The sequence below is a fragment of the Balaenoptera acutorostrata genome, chromosome 1 (assembly GCF_949987535.1).
Source record: "Balaenoptera acutorostrata chromosome 1, mBalAcu1.1, whole genome shotgun sequence".
Lineage (NCBI taxonomy): Eukaryota > Metazoa > Chordata > Mammalia > Artiodactyla > Balaenopteridae > Balaenoptera > Balaenoptera acutorostrata.
This window is the reverse complement of record NC_080064.1, coordinates 152,883,120-152,899,274: the sequence shown is the minus strand read 5'-3', so window position 1 is coordinate 152,899,274 and position 16,155 is coordinate 152,883,120. Positions and strand designations below refer to the sequence as shown.

The 16,155-nt window shown below is 47.8% G+C and overlaps 1 protein-coding gene and 1 long non-coding RNA gene across 9 annotated transcripts in view; one reads left to right on the top strand and one right to left on the bottom strand.

The window, feature by feature from the left end:
• The window catches only part of LOC103010794 (uncharacterized), a 56,544-nt gene extending 46,364 nt beyond the window's left edge, over positions 1–10,180 (top strand). For 6 of the 8 annotated variants that reach the window (XR_449455.2, XR_009006248.1, XR_009006258.1 and 3 more), the window contains one exon: positions 7,341–10,180. This is a non-coding gene — a long non-coding RNA (uncharacterized LOC103010794). The remainder of the gene's footprint in view (positions 1–7,340) is intronic. The other 2 variants (XR_009006257.1, XR_009006256.1) reach the window with 2 other exon arrangements.
• Positions 10,181–12,673: 2,493 nt separating this feature from the next.
• On the bottom strand, positions 12,674–15,399 carry RD3 (RD3 regulator of GUCY2D). The gene is made up of 2 exons (XM_007164256.1): positions 15,104–15,399; positions 12,674–12,965 (listed from the first exon to the last, which is right to left on the bottom strand). Exons 1-2 carry the CDS (start codon positions 15,397–15,399, stop codon positions 12,674–12,676), a joined length of 588 nt encoding a protein of 195 aa, XP_007164318.1.
• Between the last annotated feature and the right edge of the window lie 756 nt (positions 15,400–16,155).

Below are 16,155 nucleotides of genomic sequence, written 5' to 3'. Positions count from 1 at the left end.
GTTTTTAACTGTAAAACATGCATAACATAAAATATGCATAACAGAAAATTTATTAACCATTATTAAATGTATAGTTGAGTGGCATTAAGTACATTTACATTGTTATGCAATTATCACCACCCTCCATCTCCAGAACCTTTTCATCATCTCATACTGAAACTCCATTCCCATGAAACAATAACTCCCCATTCCCCTCTCCCACCAGGATCTGAAAAAGCTATTAAAATATGTCCCCCTTTTCTGGGACTTCCCTGGTGGTGCAGTGGTTAAGAATCCACCTGCCGATGCAGGGGACATGGGTTCGATCCCTGGTCCGGGAAGATCCCACATGCCGTGGAGCAACTAAGCCCGTGCGCCACAACTACGGAGCCTACGCTCTAGAGCCCGCGAGCCACAACTACTGAGCCCGTGCGCCACAACTACTGAAGCCCGCGTGCCTAGAGCCCATGCTCCGCAATGAGAAGCCATCACAATGAGAAGCCCACGCACTGCAACGAAGAGTACCCCCCCACTTGCTGCAACTAGAGAAAGCCCGCGTGCAGCAACGAGGACCTGACACAGCCAAAAAAAAGAAAAAAAATGTTTCCCTTTTCTAACTATATATCTGTGTGAGGCTGGATTTTCTTCATATACTTCAATTTAGACAACTTATCACAACAGATTGAATGCAGAAGCTGATATAAGGAGTGATCTGCATTAGTTTCCCATTACTGTGTAACAGATATCCACAACCACAGCAACTTAAAACAACACGCACTTATCAGTTTCCAGGAGTCAGGAGTCTGGGTTCAGGTGAGCGTCTCAGGGTCTTTGCTCAGGGTCTCACAAGGCTAAAATCAAGACATTACCCAGAGGTGCAATCTTACCTGAGGCTCAGGGATCCTCAACCAAGTGCGTTGGTTATTGGCCGAATGCAGTTGGCAAAATTTGTAGCACCAAAGTCCCTGGCTCACTGTTGGCAACCAGAGGCTACCCACAAGTCCTTGGCACGTGACAACATTGGTCCTTGCCTCTCACAACACTGCAGCTCACTTCTCCAAAGCCAGCAGGAAAATCGTACTCCAGGGATTTCCCTGGAGGTCCAGTGGTTAAGACTCCGTACTCCCAACGCAGGGGGCCCGGGTTCTAACCCTGGTCAGGGAACTAGATCCCGCATTCTGCAACTGCAGATCCCACATGCCACAACTAGGACCTGGCACAGCCAAATAAATAAATAAATATTTTTAAAAAACCCTTCAGTCTGCTATGATGGAGTCTTGTATAATATAGTGTAATCACGGGAGTGACTATATCCTCACCTTTGCCAGATTCTTTTGGCAAGAAGCAAATAACAATAAATGGAGTATGACCTTTAAACATTGTGAATCACTAGGTTGTACCCCGGAAACTTATGTCATATTGTACATCGACTATACCTCAATAAAAAAAAGAAGCAAGTAACAGTTTCTCCCTCATTCACTTGACTCACTGGGGTCACCTTAGGGTGTGTCCATCATTCCAGACATTAAAGATACGTGCAAAAATATAAAACAATGCCACTCTTCTTCCTATTTAAAAAATGTGTAATTAAAAGTATGTTATTCATGCTAATATGTAATGAGTTTCTAGTTGTTATTTTAAATCAATTAGTAAAGCATTATACTTTTCAATTTAGTGCCTAATAAAGGAAATATTGATAGATATAATCCACATAAACAACAGCTCTTTGGGATCTTTAATAGATTTTAAGAGTATAAAGTGTCCTGGGAGAGCTGTTAATATAATTAATCCTAATGGCAAACAGATTATGAACACCAAATAGCTGGAGTTTTCCAAATGCTTTTGCTGACCCACAGAAATACATGTTACGTTGTGACCCAGTATACGTATACATATGCATATACACATATACACAGATGCATAACCAAGGCAAAAGTTTCATGAAGTAATACTTATTCTTATGTGTAGTGCACATTTCTGCTCGGTTGTTTGTCTTCTGAAAGTTCCTGGTCACAGTCCAACACATTGCTTTCATACACCACTCAATGGGTCAGGACCTGAAGTCTGAAAATTCTGACTGATCATTAGAACCACCTGAAAAGCATTTAAAAATACAGATTTCCAGGGCTAATAACTATTTATATGAACAGGCAAGGTCAAGGAAAGAGTGAATTTATGTTTCTCCTCCCTTGAAACACTGCTGTGAGAACAAGCCTGGGTTGTTATTTTTCTGATGATTAACTGATTTTGACCACCGAAGGACTGAGTCATGAGAGGTACACATTCTGTGTTATTCAGCATCAGACAATGAATTCTAAGCAGAAGTGTCTCCAGGCAAAGAGAAGAGGTTATTGAAGTGTCCAGGGCTGTGCTTCTGGCAGCTCTGAGTTTGCTACATTGTTCCTGGTGGGTAGGATCCTGCTGGGAAAGAATCAGTTTTCCAGGAATCCAGAGAAGTAGGTTAAAGTCACTGCCACAAAGGCGGGAGGACTCTGCAGCCGATGAGAAAGGGGTTCACGTTCTGGTATGACCTTGGAAAAGTCATGAACGATCTAAACCTCTGCCTCCTAATCCATAAAGTGGGAAGAAAAGTGCCTGTCTGGCTGTGTCATTTGTGAGGGTCAGTGAGGTGCTGGTGCCTGGCACACGCTGTGAGTGTCCCAAGACGGCAGGTGGTTTCCTTGCTGCCCTTGGCGGTGGTTTGCCATTTGAAGTTGGCCGAGTCACTGAGGTCCCGGGCACACTGGAAACAGTGCTGCTGGCTCGTCTACCTCCCAGGGTTGGTGTGAAGGTCAGATGAGAGAATGGACAGAAGGAGGAAAATGTGATGTGCTGTTAAGAGGAGGCGCCCGGAACAGAGCTGGGGAAGAGAACCTATGCCGTGGCGACAGGCCCTGGGCACCCAGAGGTTAGGTGAGCAGGTGCAGAGCAAGAGCACACACGCGCCACATGTCCCAGCAAGGAGCCTCTGAACACGTGGGGTGGGACGCAGGGAGTATCCCCCTTCTGGTTGCAGGCGCTTCGTGTGCCTTAATCTCAACTCATCCCACCACAACAACGTCATGGAAATATTACTACTCAAATGCGAAAACTGAGACTCAACCAGGGTGAATAACCGGCCACAGTCACGCAGCTTGTAGATGACACGGTAGATGCCCCACTTGTGCAGCTGGGAGAGGATGGGATGCTGCAGCAGCCGCTGCCCAAACTTGCCGATGGGGGTGCCCTGGCCGCTTGGGGCTGGGAGGACCGGTGCTCTGCTCACCCGTGGGGACCCAGCAGCCAGCTGGATGGGCCCTCTAGCTGAGCCTCCCATGACCACCAGGGGGCATTCATGGGACCTTCTGCAGATGAGGAGCTTGGTTCCCAGGACTGGCTTGTGTCTGAAGACTGCCCGGTGGATCAGAGTGTGACACCAGTGACAGCAGCTCCACCCTCCCATTCACCTTTGCCAGCTGCCTCACGGTCATGACACTAGTCACAAGAAGGGAAGAAAGGGTCAGTAGCTCCCCTCCCCAGCCACTCCCTCCCACCTACCAGATTCCAACTCTCTCTCTCTCTCTCTCTCTCTCTCTCTCTGTCATACAGCCTCATGAATAGTTTCTACAACAGACACCAGATAACTGTCATCCTATACAATTGTATTCTTTCAGGTTTATAAGAAACAGTGCTGATTCCATCATCTTCTCCATCTTTCCAGCTGCTATAAAATGGTATTTGCAGCACTCTTTACAAGATACATCTCATCTCATCTCCAAGCATCTCCTGATGCTGCTAAGCAAAGATGATAAACATCTATGGATAAGCAACCTTGCAACCATCTGTCTCTAACATAAGATAACATAGGTCATGGTAATTTCTCCAAAGTGCATCCGTCCTCTATTGAGATGAAACCATTCAGGCATGTGGTAAATTCAGATAGATTCAAGATGTGACAACAGAGAATTTCCTGAGTCCCCCAGAAAGAGTAACCTAAAACAGTGGTTCTCAGCGTTGGCTGCACAATGGAATCACCTGGAGAGCTTTAGAAAAACTGATGCCTGGGTCCCATCCCGAGTTTCTGATTTACTTGCTCTCGAGCGCAGCTGGGTGCCAGAGTATTTAAAAGCTTCCTGGATGATCTGATGTGCAGCCAAGCTTGAGAACCACAGATCTAAAAGATTAGGGAAATGGGGCTCAAGAACAATGATTAAAGGACCGGATCTGGTTATTCCAGAGGAAGGAAGGTGACAACTGCTCTTCGGTGTCTCCCATCGACTTTCTGGTATCTGTGCTAATTGAAGGGAAGACTGTCATGAACACCTGTCAGATCTTACATTTGAAAGTTCTTTTATAGTTTGCAAAGGATTTGATCTTATTTTAACCTCTCCACAACCCTGGGAGGTAGGCAGGGTAACCATGCCTAGGTGAGAAACAGGAGCCTCAGAGAGCTGAGTGATTTGCAAAGACATAAGTGGGAGAACCATTTTGGGAGAACCATTACCCAGAATTTCTGGCAGCCCAAAAGTCCAAACAATTTTATTTGCACTCTTAAACTCCTTTGTCCTCCCTGAGGCAGAACAAAATCTGTTCATGGGTAAAAGATAGGAAACCTTTTAAGAGAAGATGAAGTGACAGAGAAAAAAACCAACCAAAATGAAAAGTTCCTCAGGAAGCATATAACAGGGAACTGTCTTCATATGAGGGACAAAGAGCAGTGGTTATTGCTTTATTTTTTCCTGTGTATATAGGGCAGAAGATTAATATGGCAACAGAAGGTTAGATAAGCGAAGGAACTTTCTAGCTTTCTCATCCATGAGCCCTTCAGCTGGAACCTTATATGTGGCCCTTGAAACAAGAAGAAAGTGGGAGGGGGGACTCTGAATTACCTCAATATGGGATTGAAGGTAATATTAAGTTCTTTGAAAGAACTAAAATGATATTACAAGAGTCAGTAACAAGGAAAACCGTTTTAGTAGTAAGCTATTCAAATTTGCAAAGAATAGGTCTCTGAGAGCTTTGAGATTTTAGGTTGCTCTCATTCACAGCTGGAGTAAACTTTGGAAGCTGTTTTTTTGCAAGAACATCTTATGTGTTTTCCCATCCACTTTCTTTTAGCAACAGCATCCCCCCTTTTCACTTCATGTGATTCTAGTAGAGCTGCATTCTGGTGCTCCAGGCCCTCAGGTGGGCTCATGAATCACCAGCAATGGTAACTGGTCCAAGGGTGGCATGCATCCCAAGCAGGTGCTATCACGGCGTGTGTTGCGCACAGATCAGTAACCCGAGCATCTGCAAAGAAAACCCCCAAATCTCAGTGGTTTAACAAATCAATGTGTGTTTGTAATTCACATAAGTCCAACGTGGCCTTCCATGTGGTCATTCGGGGACCCAGGCTCCTTTCATCCTGTGGCTCTCCTCTCTTTGGGAGCCTCAGAGCCCTCTCTACTCAGCTAGAAAATGGGAAAAGAGGACAGAGAATCACGTTGGGGAGGTTTTTATGGACGAAACGAGAAGTGGAGCCTTCCACATCTGCTCACACTCCATTGGCCAGACTCACTCACACGGCAGGGGAGGCTGGAACGCCACCTAGTTGTGACCCCAAGAGAAGGAAGAAGCAGGCTTGGCGACCAGCTAGCCAGGCTCCGCCACAGGGCCTTTCTCTGGGATTGGTATATGGAGGTTGAGGTGCTAAACTGGGGTCATGTCAGCCTGGAGCACCAGCAGCCATCTTTCCTGGATGCAGAGGGGAAGTGTGACCTCCTAGAAGAAAAGTAAACCACCACACAGAGGGAGGCAGAGCCAGGAGAGGGAGAGCAAGAGAAGAGGAAGAAAGAGGAGGAGAAAGGGGTCAGGGAGGAGGAGGAGGAGGAGGAGGTGCTGGAGGAGGAGGGGAGGGGAGGGGAGGAGAGAGAATACCTTCTGCTGCATGAACTCCCCTGGTCACTAACAACCCTGGAGTACTCAATTATGGATGCCATCAGGACCAGCTACACAATTTGCAGCTACATAAGTGCAAAATTAACCTAGGAGCCCCTATTAAAAAATTATGAATTTCAAGACAGTGACAGCAATGCATTAAACCAAATAAGGGGCCTTTCTGGGTGCAGGGACCCATATGACTGCACAGGTCACACACCCACAGAGCTGGCCCTGGGGGTTACAGATGCCCTTTGGTGCTTCTGCCAGTTTGATCTGGGTTTCTCTCACCATCAACTAAAACAACTGATTGCCCTAGCCTCTGTTCCCAAGAGGCTGTAAGCTCTCCAGTTTTGGAAATGATAAGAACTCTGCAGTGTGTTCATGAGTCCTAGGGTGGAGCTCTGTATACAGTGGATGTCACTAGATCCTCATTGCCTGGAGGCAGTCAGTAGGCAGGGCCAGGCTGAGCTCTGGAGCTTTCTTTGGGTTCTAGGATTCTGTGAATCTACCTAGAGATGTATATGTCTTTTGGCAAGAGATATGTTTCCCAAGTTTGTGTATACTTCAGTTCTTTGTAAATTAGATCCTATTTTTAGTACTTACTCTTTAAGGAACTCCATGGGGAATCGTTTTGTCAGGCCAAGAACCATTCCTTTCAGAAGCACAGATTCTCCTAAATCAAGTTTGCCTAAAGTGGGGCACACGCATGCTGTCACCTAACCCCCTGCTCTCAGTTCCACAATCGATGCCTGCTCCAAAGAACCATCTCCGAAGGCTCCAGCCCTGCCCCAATATCTCTGCATACCACCCAGCCCTCACCTCCAGACAAAATCAAGGTTTCACCAAAGAGGTTGAATCACACATGTACCCCTCTCTCCAGCCCCTAATGGAGGTGACTGGATTACATGGCACTCTGTGGCTTCCCTTAGGGAAATGTTCCTGGTCATTTCTGTGTTATCTTCTGACTCCCAGAAAGAATTAATGTAAGCATTTATCTGGTCAGCCTGACTAGAGCTGATCTAGGCCCGAGCACAGGGAAAGTACAGTATTTCTAGAGTCCTTCCCTGAACCTCGCTCTCCACAGAGAATCTGTTTCTAGGAAGGTCAAAATATTTAGTAGAAGTGTCTCTCTCAAGACCCACATTGAGCAAGGAAGGGCACTGGCAAAATAAGGGATTACAGTCATCCCTCAGTTTCCCCAGGGGTTGGTTCCAGGACCCCCAGGGACACCCAAATCTGTGGATGCTGAAGTCTCTTATACAAAATGGCACAGTATTTGCATAAAACGTAACACACTCTAAATCATCTCTGGATTACTTATAATACCTAATACATTGTAAATGCTATCTAACTGCTATGTAAATAGTTGTAAACGAAAGGTAAATGCTGCAAAAATAGTTACCAGTGCGTGGCAAATTCAAGTTTCGCTTTTTGAAAATTTCTGGATTTTTTTCCCCCAGATCCATGGTTGGTTGAACCTGGGGATGTGAAACCCATGGATCCAGAGGGCCGTCTTTATAGCACTCTGGATTCATTTCAAGACCACACACACCTAGATCATTTTGATCAAAAGTGCCCTTGGGAAATCTCACCTCCTCCAGGAAGCCTTCCAGAGTAATTCAGAGAAGAGTCAAAAGCTGTTTCGTCTTGTCTGTCTGGAACACCTACAGGTAACCACACCCCTGCCCCATCTCCTTTATGGTGACTACACATAGAGGCGCTCAGTAAATATTTGATGAATGAATGAATGAATGAATTCTTAAGAAGTGTATTGACCACTTACTATGTGCCTGGCATATCTCGGGAGATACAAACTCAAGTCAGACATGGACCCCGGCCTCCCAGAAAGAACAATCTAATGAATGATGCTGATACATCATAAACCCCTCAATTCTCACTCACAGCTTCACTCAGCCCCTGTCCTGTGTGACCTCCAAGTTGGTGTTCACATGCACCCACGCATTAAGGCACATTTTAAAGTACGTACTCTGTGCCCAGAAGGTGGTGGAGACCAGAGATGAAAGACCTGGTTCCTGCACTTAAGGATTTCACAAACTACTGGAGGCAGTGGCCTGGCAGGGAGGGGGGGGAATCAACAGAAAACCGCATACATTTCCACCACTGTGTCGTAAGTACAGTGATGAGGATTTGGGGGCTGTTCTGAGTGCACAGAGGATCTGTAACGCTGAGAGGCAGTGAGGCATGTGGAAGGGAGCCTGGCTTCCACTCCACGTGGGCCACTTGCTTGTAACCTGAGAGAAAACATAACGCACCTCACCACAGGGTCACGAACAAATGAGATAAGGTGGGTAAACTGTGAAGGACCATTCAAATGTTAATTATTAAAGGAATTTTCTTGCTGACAAAGCCATTTCTGTCCATAGCAATATTGTTAGACTGGCTCATTTGAATAAAAGATGTATTTCTCCCATCCCTGAAGCTGCACTTTGGAGCAGCTTAATTTCCTACTGGCTTGATTTCTTTTCTACTAAGGAGAGGCTAACCTCAATCCACTCTGCCCTGTGTTCCGGAGCCTGGATACTTAGTGAGAGCCTCGCAGAGGCCCAGAGCCCCAAGCAAGGGCCAGAAGTAGTTCTAAGCAGTTAGCTTCAGGACTTGGCTACACGGAAAGGAATGACTTGTTCTGGAATGGAATTCTCCCCACACACCAAATGCTAGCTGGGAGGGGAGACCGGGCTAGAGAACTTCCAAGCTTGACTGCAGGGCTTTGGGAATGTTTCATTTGTTCCAACAAGGGATTTGTAACTGGAACGCAACACAATCAAATGTGCTAGAAAACACTCCAACTTCTCTTAGCTTTTGAATGCCTTTCTCTGTAATACAAAAACTCTTGGACATTTTTAGAAACTTAAAAAAATCATTTTGCTATTTTTGCCTTGATTATGATAAAGTCATGGTTTTTAGTCAATGTTTTTATTTTTAGATTAGCATCTTATGAAATATAATAATGCTAATTTAATACAATAGGTAATAATATTCATAAGGAAACAGATGCCAATTTCTCTAACAAATGAAGCAAGGTGTTAAACTGATTTAAAATAACTGTCTAAAAATGATTTGTTGTTGAATAAATTTTCAAATTACCTATTGTGTTTTGTTGGGGAACCACATGAATATTAAGACAGACTGAAATTTCACTACGTGTTGGATGATGGCATCAAAAACAGATAAAATTTTTTCACTACCTACTATAGAATTCTTGAGATTTCCCTCGAGTTATTTTGATAAATTTTAGTGTTTTGTTTCTAAATGGCAAGAAAAGAGGAGAAGGTTTTCAGTTGCTGTTTGCATGCGTGTCTCAAAAAATAAGACACATAGGGCTTCCCTGGTGGCGCAGTGGTTAAGAATCCGCCTGCCAATGCAGGGGACACGGGTTCGAGCCCTGGTCTGCGAAGATCCCACATGCCGCGGAGCAAATAAACCTGTGCACCACAACTACTGAGCCTGCGCTCTAGAGCCCGCGAGCCACAACTACTGAGCCTCTGTGCCACAACTACTGAAGCCCGCACACCTAGAGCCCGTGCTCCACAACAAGAGAAGCCACCGCAATGAGAAGCCCGCACACCACAACGAAGAGTAGCCCCCGCTCGCCGCAACTAGAGAAAGCCTGCACACAGCAACGAAGACCCAACACAGCCAAAAATAAGTAAAATAAATAAATTAAAAAAAAAAAAGACGCATAGATGTGAAGAGTATTTTCACCAAATGAAAAGTCAAATTAGATATACTGTCTATATTGATTTTTGATGTTACTTTTCAGGGTATTAGAGAATTTTGCTTGCTCTGGAAGAACTTTAATCAAATGAAAAAAACAAGGATCTGAGTAAAGAGCATCCTTAGGCTAATTTGCAGAATTGTTATCATTTATGTGCAGCCATTAACTTATTGCATACTAACACTCATGTTTCATAAGCACTCTTTTAAAACAACATTTTATTGTGGAATTAAATAAACACTATACAACCAAGAATAAAACAGACTACAACTTTCTTGTCAATATGTGGGGCTTGATTAGATCCTCATTCAAAGAAATAGACTGCAAAGGTCATTGGTTGGGAATAGGGAAATTTGAATATGGTTTGGGTATTAGATGATACTACAGAATTACTGTTAATTTTGGGAGGAGTGATAGTATTGTATTGTAGTTACACAGGAAAATTTTCTTATTCCTTTGCAGTGTATCCTGAAGTATTCAGGGGTAAAGTATTATGATGTCTAGGATTTATTTTAAAATACTTCACCAAAAAATAGAAAAGCAAATACGGCAACATGTTAATAACTTTTAAACCTTGGTGATGGGCATATGGAAACTCCTTACACTTTCCCCTTTACTTTTCTGTGTCTGAAAATGTTCATAAGGCGAAACAAGTGAATAAAAAATAAACCACAAAGCAAAAGAAAATGTAATCATTGAGTGGTCCCACACCCACTGGCTCCCTCTAGTGGCCAGTGGTGTTGAGCTGAGTGCAGACAGACTACCCAGTCTGGAGCGCTCAACACATCCCCTCCGACTGCCACCAGCCACTCTCACACTCACAAGGAGGCTCTCAAACTGTTTTGTTCTTTCATTTGTTGTTATTGGGCTTGTAAGACTAGAAATTGAGGCCTCATTACTCCCTTTAATGACCTGAATCCAGAGGAGTAACCTCATGGGTTTGAGTGCCACCAGCTGGGATTCCCTGCAGTAGGATGACTGGGGTCTGAAGCTGGTGGGGGTCTGTCTGAGTTGACTGAGGTGGGCAGGAAAGGCTTTCATGGGAGGCCACAATTTGTTTATACCAGTTGTTCTTGTTGTTACAATTAAAGTACACACCTCCTGTCAGACAACCCACACATGTCACCAAAAACGTGAACACAGCTTGCACCTACATTAAAAGTTTGGCAATTGAATGAACTTATTTGTGTCTTAGAATATAGAAGATGTTTAAGGTGTGTATGTTTATTTAAGTGATTCTCAACTTTCACCGATCGTGTTAATGAGCCAATCAACTCCTTCATCATGATGGCGTTGGATGAGAGGTTTTCTACCATCCTATATTCTCTGTCCAGATTTGAGTGAAAATATCCAACACAAGATCATTAAAAAAGTTTTTTTTTCCCACTAAGCTTTGTCAGGGAATATATAGGTTTTCCCCCTGTTGATTTGTCTCCTCCTGGCATTTTATTTAGACTAATATTAAGACTCACTTGCATTTTCTGAGCATGCACTGAGAGTTGGGGGCAGACATGTCTGCACCCATCCCCCCACACCCAGCTTCAGCCCAGAGTGTGTGGGGAGGCCGCCTGGTCTTCCAGATTTGCCATTGTTGATCCACACATTGGATAATCCACATGCCCATCATCAAGATCTAACCGGTTAGGGGTTCCCTGGTGGCTCAGTGGTTAAGAATCCATCTGCCAATGCAGGGGACATGGGTTCGAGCCCTGGTCCGGGAAGATCCCACATGCCATCGAGCAACTAAGCCTGTGCACCACAACTACTGAGCCTGCACTCTAGAGCCCACGAGCCACAACTACTGAGCCCACGTGCCACAACTACTGAAACCCACATGCCTAGAGCCCGTGATCTGCAACAGGAGAAGCCACCACAAAGAGAAGCCACCGCAGTGAGAAGCCTGCTCACCGCAACGAAGGGTAGCCCCCACGCACCGCAACTAGAGAAAGCCTGCGCACAGCAACAAAGGCCCAACACAGCCAAAAAAAAGAAAAAAAAAAAAATCTAACCAGTTAGAAATGGAAGGACAGTGAAACCTATAAGGAGGTTCCAGACATTTCACTTCTGCGCCTTGAGGTCATTAGAGCTTTGAGCATCACTTTCTCTGAAGAAAGTCAAAGAGCAGGCACAACCAGATAGAGAAGGGAGTCAAAGACCTGGCTCTCTGGAACAGTGAGTCAGAAGGCCTTGAAGCTTAGCTTCTGGAGGCAGCTGCTGGGGACTGGCCGCCTCCCATGGGATGACACTGTGGAGTGGCGTAATGGCAACCCACCTCTGTCCCCAGCTACTGCAGACCTCCACACCAGTGCCAAGGAGAGAGATGGGTCAGACCACAGGCAGGTGGAGATTAGCCACTGGACCTGTCCCATCAGAGCCCAGGACTCAAGGATTCAGGAGCAGAGACTTACATGGATGGGAACAGTCTCGCCACCCATGGGGATCTGGCTGCAGTGAATGGTGGCAGAAGCCTGACCCTCTCTGAGCCTCAGTTTCCTCATTCACTAGTTGAGGAGTGGACCTGTGATCCCTTTCACCTCTGCCCATCCACCAGGCTGTGACCCACCTGCGACGGTGAGACAGACCAGTCACCAGCAGAGAATGGACACCAGCCAACAGATCCCTCATCATTACCCAGGGAGAGGGGGTGAATGGGACATCCCTAAGTTGGGGTAAGAACTCATGACTTGGCAAAAGGCAGGACAACTCTTCTCATTCCAGACAGAAGCCGAAGATGGGGAGCGGGTGGTGGTCTGTCTGCCCAGACCCTGCATCTCTGCGGGGCGGGGAAGGGTCCGCTCCAGCCGACTGGTGCAGGGGAGCAGGAGATTGTTGCTGCGGCTCCAAGCCCTGACTCTAGGCCTCGTGGTCCGTGGGCGAGGGCGGGCGGGGAGGGGTTGCTCCATCTTGAGGGAGTGTCCCGGGATGGGGCGGTCTCTTTGGCCCCGCGTCAGGGGCAGGGCAATGGGGAGGTTGCAGGACCCGGGATGACCCCGGCTTATCATGCCCCCCACCCCCCCAGCCCACAGGTGGCTCTGCTCCCGGGCAGGAGAGGCGGGGTCAGTCCTCTTTTTGGGCCCGGAACTCGGGCATGCTCCAGGTCCGGGGCGGCGGCGGCGCGTCCCGCTCCACGTCCTGGGAGATGGTGCGGATGTCGCTGGCGAAGGGGGTGATGCGCGCGCGGCTCCTGAAGGTGGCCAGGCTGCCGCGGGGCCGCAGGCTCCACTGCCGGGTCAGCTTGTGCGCCTCCTCCTCCTGCTTCATCCTCTCCAGGACTTCCTGCAGCACCGAGCGGAAGAGCCGGGACACCTCCTGCACCTCGGGCTCCTGCTCTGCCATCAGCTGCCGGAACCTGGGTGCGGAGGCGGGGAGAAGAAGAGGGGGCGCGGTGGAGCTATCGCCCGGGCGTGGCACGTGGCCGGTGTCTAACCCCACGGGCGTCCCTGGACACCCCCGTGGACAATTCCTGTTTCCTCCACTTCCCCACTTCTTGTGAAGTGAATCAGAAACCACCCCACCTCCCTCGTGCTCCAGCCCATCCTGAATTCCAGCTCTTCCACTTCTGGCCTCCATGAGACTCCTTGAGACTCGGCTTCCTCGTCTGTAAACTGGGGTCATCACAGCTACCTTTTTGTGAGGTTTAATGCGCTAACATCTGTGAAGATCCTGGCACTCACCTCGGGTTATCGATGCAGTAGTAGCGACGGACGCCCACTGCTCTCTGGGACTTTTCTGGCTAACACTCTCCCACCCGTCTGCCCTCACTGGCCAGCATGATCTCTCTGAAATGTATGTCCGATTATGTCACTGCCCTGTGATATTCCTTCTATAGCTTCCCGCCACCTCCTGGGTGAGCGTGAGCTGTTTGGCCATGCACACCAGGCTCCCTGCTGCTTCCCTTGTCTGTGTTGCAGCCAGGAGTGTGGCCCCAGGTTCTCCTGGATGCCAAGCTGTTTCCTTTGCCAAAAATGTCTCTGGCTTGGAGCTCCAGAATGAAGGATAGCTAGCAAGTCCGTGTGATACCTAATTTCCTCCACCATATTAAGAGTCAGGACTTCTCAAACCCTTCAGCAGTGATACAGGAAATGTGATGGGACAGTCATCATATGAGCATCCCCCGCACCCCTCATGTATGAAGTTTAGTTGGTTTGCCAGCTTAGATTCTCTCATCAGCACCACTCCCATGTCCATCCCCACCCCTGTCTCCAGGGTGCTTCTGGAACTAGATATATTTGGGGGGCTTCCATGATGCAGAATAAGAAAAATGGGGTAGGGTAAGATTCCCAGCCTGGAGGAAGAAGCAGGGGGTGGTATAAGACTGCAAAACCCAAAGGAGTATGAATAGGACTGAAGAAGGAGGAGTTTTTAAGGGGAATTTTGAAGAAAAAGGTGTACAATAGATACATCTGTTGGTTAAAGAGATGGGTGAGGGAAGATCTGGGGATACTATGGGGGACTTTAAGATGTTTTACTGTGGATCTGTATTCCTTTACTAGTGTTCGAGAAATGCAGGTAAAGAACTTTAGTTTTGAAATTACTTTTGGCTCTTGGACTCTGCTTCCTTGATTTCAACACGCATCCAACTGAGACTGGACCGTGTAGGTCACAGCTTTACTAAGGTTACACTGATATTCAGGAACATGATTGTACTCAAGCTCTAAATGTCCAGTGCCCTAGGGCTCTGAAACCTTCACACGCAAGCACACACACACACACACACATCCCTTAGACAAGCTAGTGTGAAATAGGATAATTGAGAAACCAGTTTTGGAGCGCTTATACGGGGCAACCTCTCTCAGAAGGTAATATGGAAGATGAACTGGTGAAAGAGAGGGAGGCAGCCACGTTACAACCCAGGATGATAACAGTCCAGGGAGGGAGAACAGAAAGCTAGAAGGCCTGGGGTTCTCTCCTATCAAAACTCACATGTTGTTTTTGTTTGGGAAACCTATATTGGTTTGGTTATTTTTTGAACTGCTGGAAGCAGGAGGGGCGGCGGGCTGGGCGCAGGCTGGGATGTGGGTGGTTTGGCAGGAGATGGGACGCCCTCTGGCGGGGCTTCGGACCTGGGGCCTGAGATTAGCTGTGAACACTTAGGGGCCCGACGCATGCAGGTCAGGGATCTGGGGGTTCTGCAGCTAGTGGTGACCCCAAACAGAACACAGACTGTACATTTACCAGTAGGTTTGTTTTTTAGACCACGGTTTCTACTGCAAATAAACCTGAGTTCTTTTCTGCAAAAAAAACCAATAACAAAAACCTCACATGCCCGCGGGAGCTGCCTCCCACCTCCCTCTGAGCCCTGAGCCCTGGCCTGGCCTTCCATGGCCTCTTTCAGATTCTTCCCCTTGCCTTACTCCTTTCAACAGATACCTGGCCCATCCAGACCCCAGGCTCCAGTCCTGGTAGCCTCAGGCCGCTGTCACCGCTGCCACCCTCCCTGGAGCCTGCAGCCCAACCGCTGGTCCCTGTCCCAGTGCCAGGCGTTACCTGAGGATGGCGGGCCCACAGTAGGATGGGTGGATCTTGGCGCAGACGTCCTCTAGTTGCAGCCTCTCCCCGGGGCTGAGGTCGTAGGTGGGCCGGGGCGCGCTGGCCAGCCAGCTGTAGTCTACTCCGGTGCAGATCTTCCGGACGGCGTTGCTACGCTCCCACTGCTGCCTCTCAGCCTCTCGCATCTGCCCCTCCAGCTCCACCATGAGCGTCTCCAGCACCATCTCAGCCGGACTCCGAGACGACAGCCGTGGCGGGGCCTCGTTCCACCGGAACCATGGGATGAGGGACATGGCCCCCCCAGGCCCTGCCAAGACAGGGCAGGAGTGTGTCTTCCTTGGGCCCGTCTGTCACTTAGGGTGGGGAGAACAAGGGGGAGGGAGGAGAGCTGAGACCCGAGTGAGAAGACCGCTCCCGCCTCACAGCTGGGTGGCCTCAAGTAAGTCATTTAACCTCTCTGAGCAGTCATTTCTAATTCTGTAAGACAAGGTACTCTTGCTGTGAGAAGCAGTTGTGAATAAACTTGGGAAGTTCCAAGCACCACATAAAAGTAAGATAATTTCATGGTTATAAAAATCCATAAAGCATCCAGATGATTGAGACTCCTGAATCCTTGCTAACTCCAAACAAAGACGGAAACAAACTGTTAAAAACAAGACAACAGGGCTTCCCTGGTGGCGCAGTGGTTGGGAGTCTGCCTGCTAATGCAGGAGACACGGGTTCGAGCCCTGGTCTGGGAAGGTCCCACGTGCCGCGGAGCAGCTGGGCCCGTGAGCCACAGCTGCTGAGCCTGCGCGACTGGAGCCTGTGCCCCGCAACGGGAGGGGCCGCGATAGTGAAAGGCCCGCGCACCGCGATGAAGAGCGGTCCCCGCACCGCGATGAGGAGTGGCCCCCACTTGCCGCAGCTGGAGAAAGCCCTCGCACGAACCGAAGACCCAGCACAGCCAAAAATAAATAAATAAATAAATAAATAAATAAAATTTAAAAAAAACCAAGACAACAGGCCCAAAATGGAGTCACTTATCCTAAGCCCCACATCACTAAACC

What these genes read in the sequence shown, in the direction of transcription:
- RD3 (XM_007164256.1), bottom strand. Translation starts at nt 15,399, where the DNA reads ATGTCCCTCATCCCATGGTTCCGGTGGAACGAGGCCCCGCCACGGCTG. An exon ending in TGTGGGCCCGCCATCCTCAG is followed by an intron (nt 12,966 to 15,103) that starts GTAACGCCTGGC and finishes CTCCGCACCCAG; the next exon opens with GTTCCGGCAGCTGATGGCAG.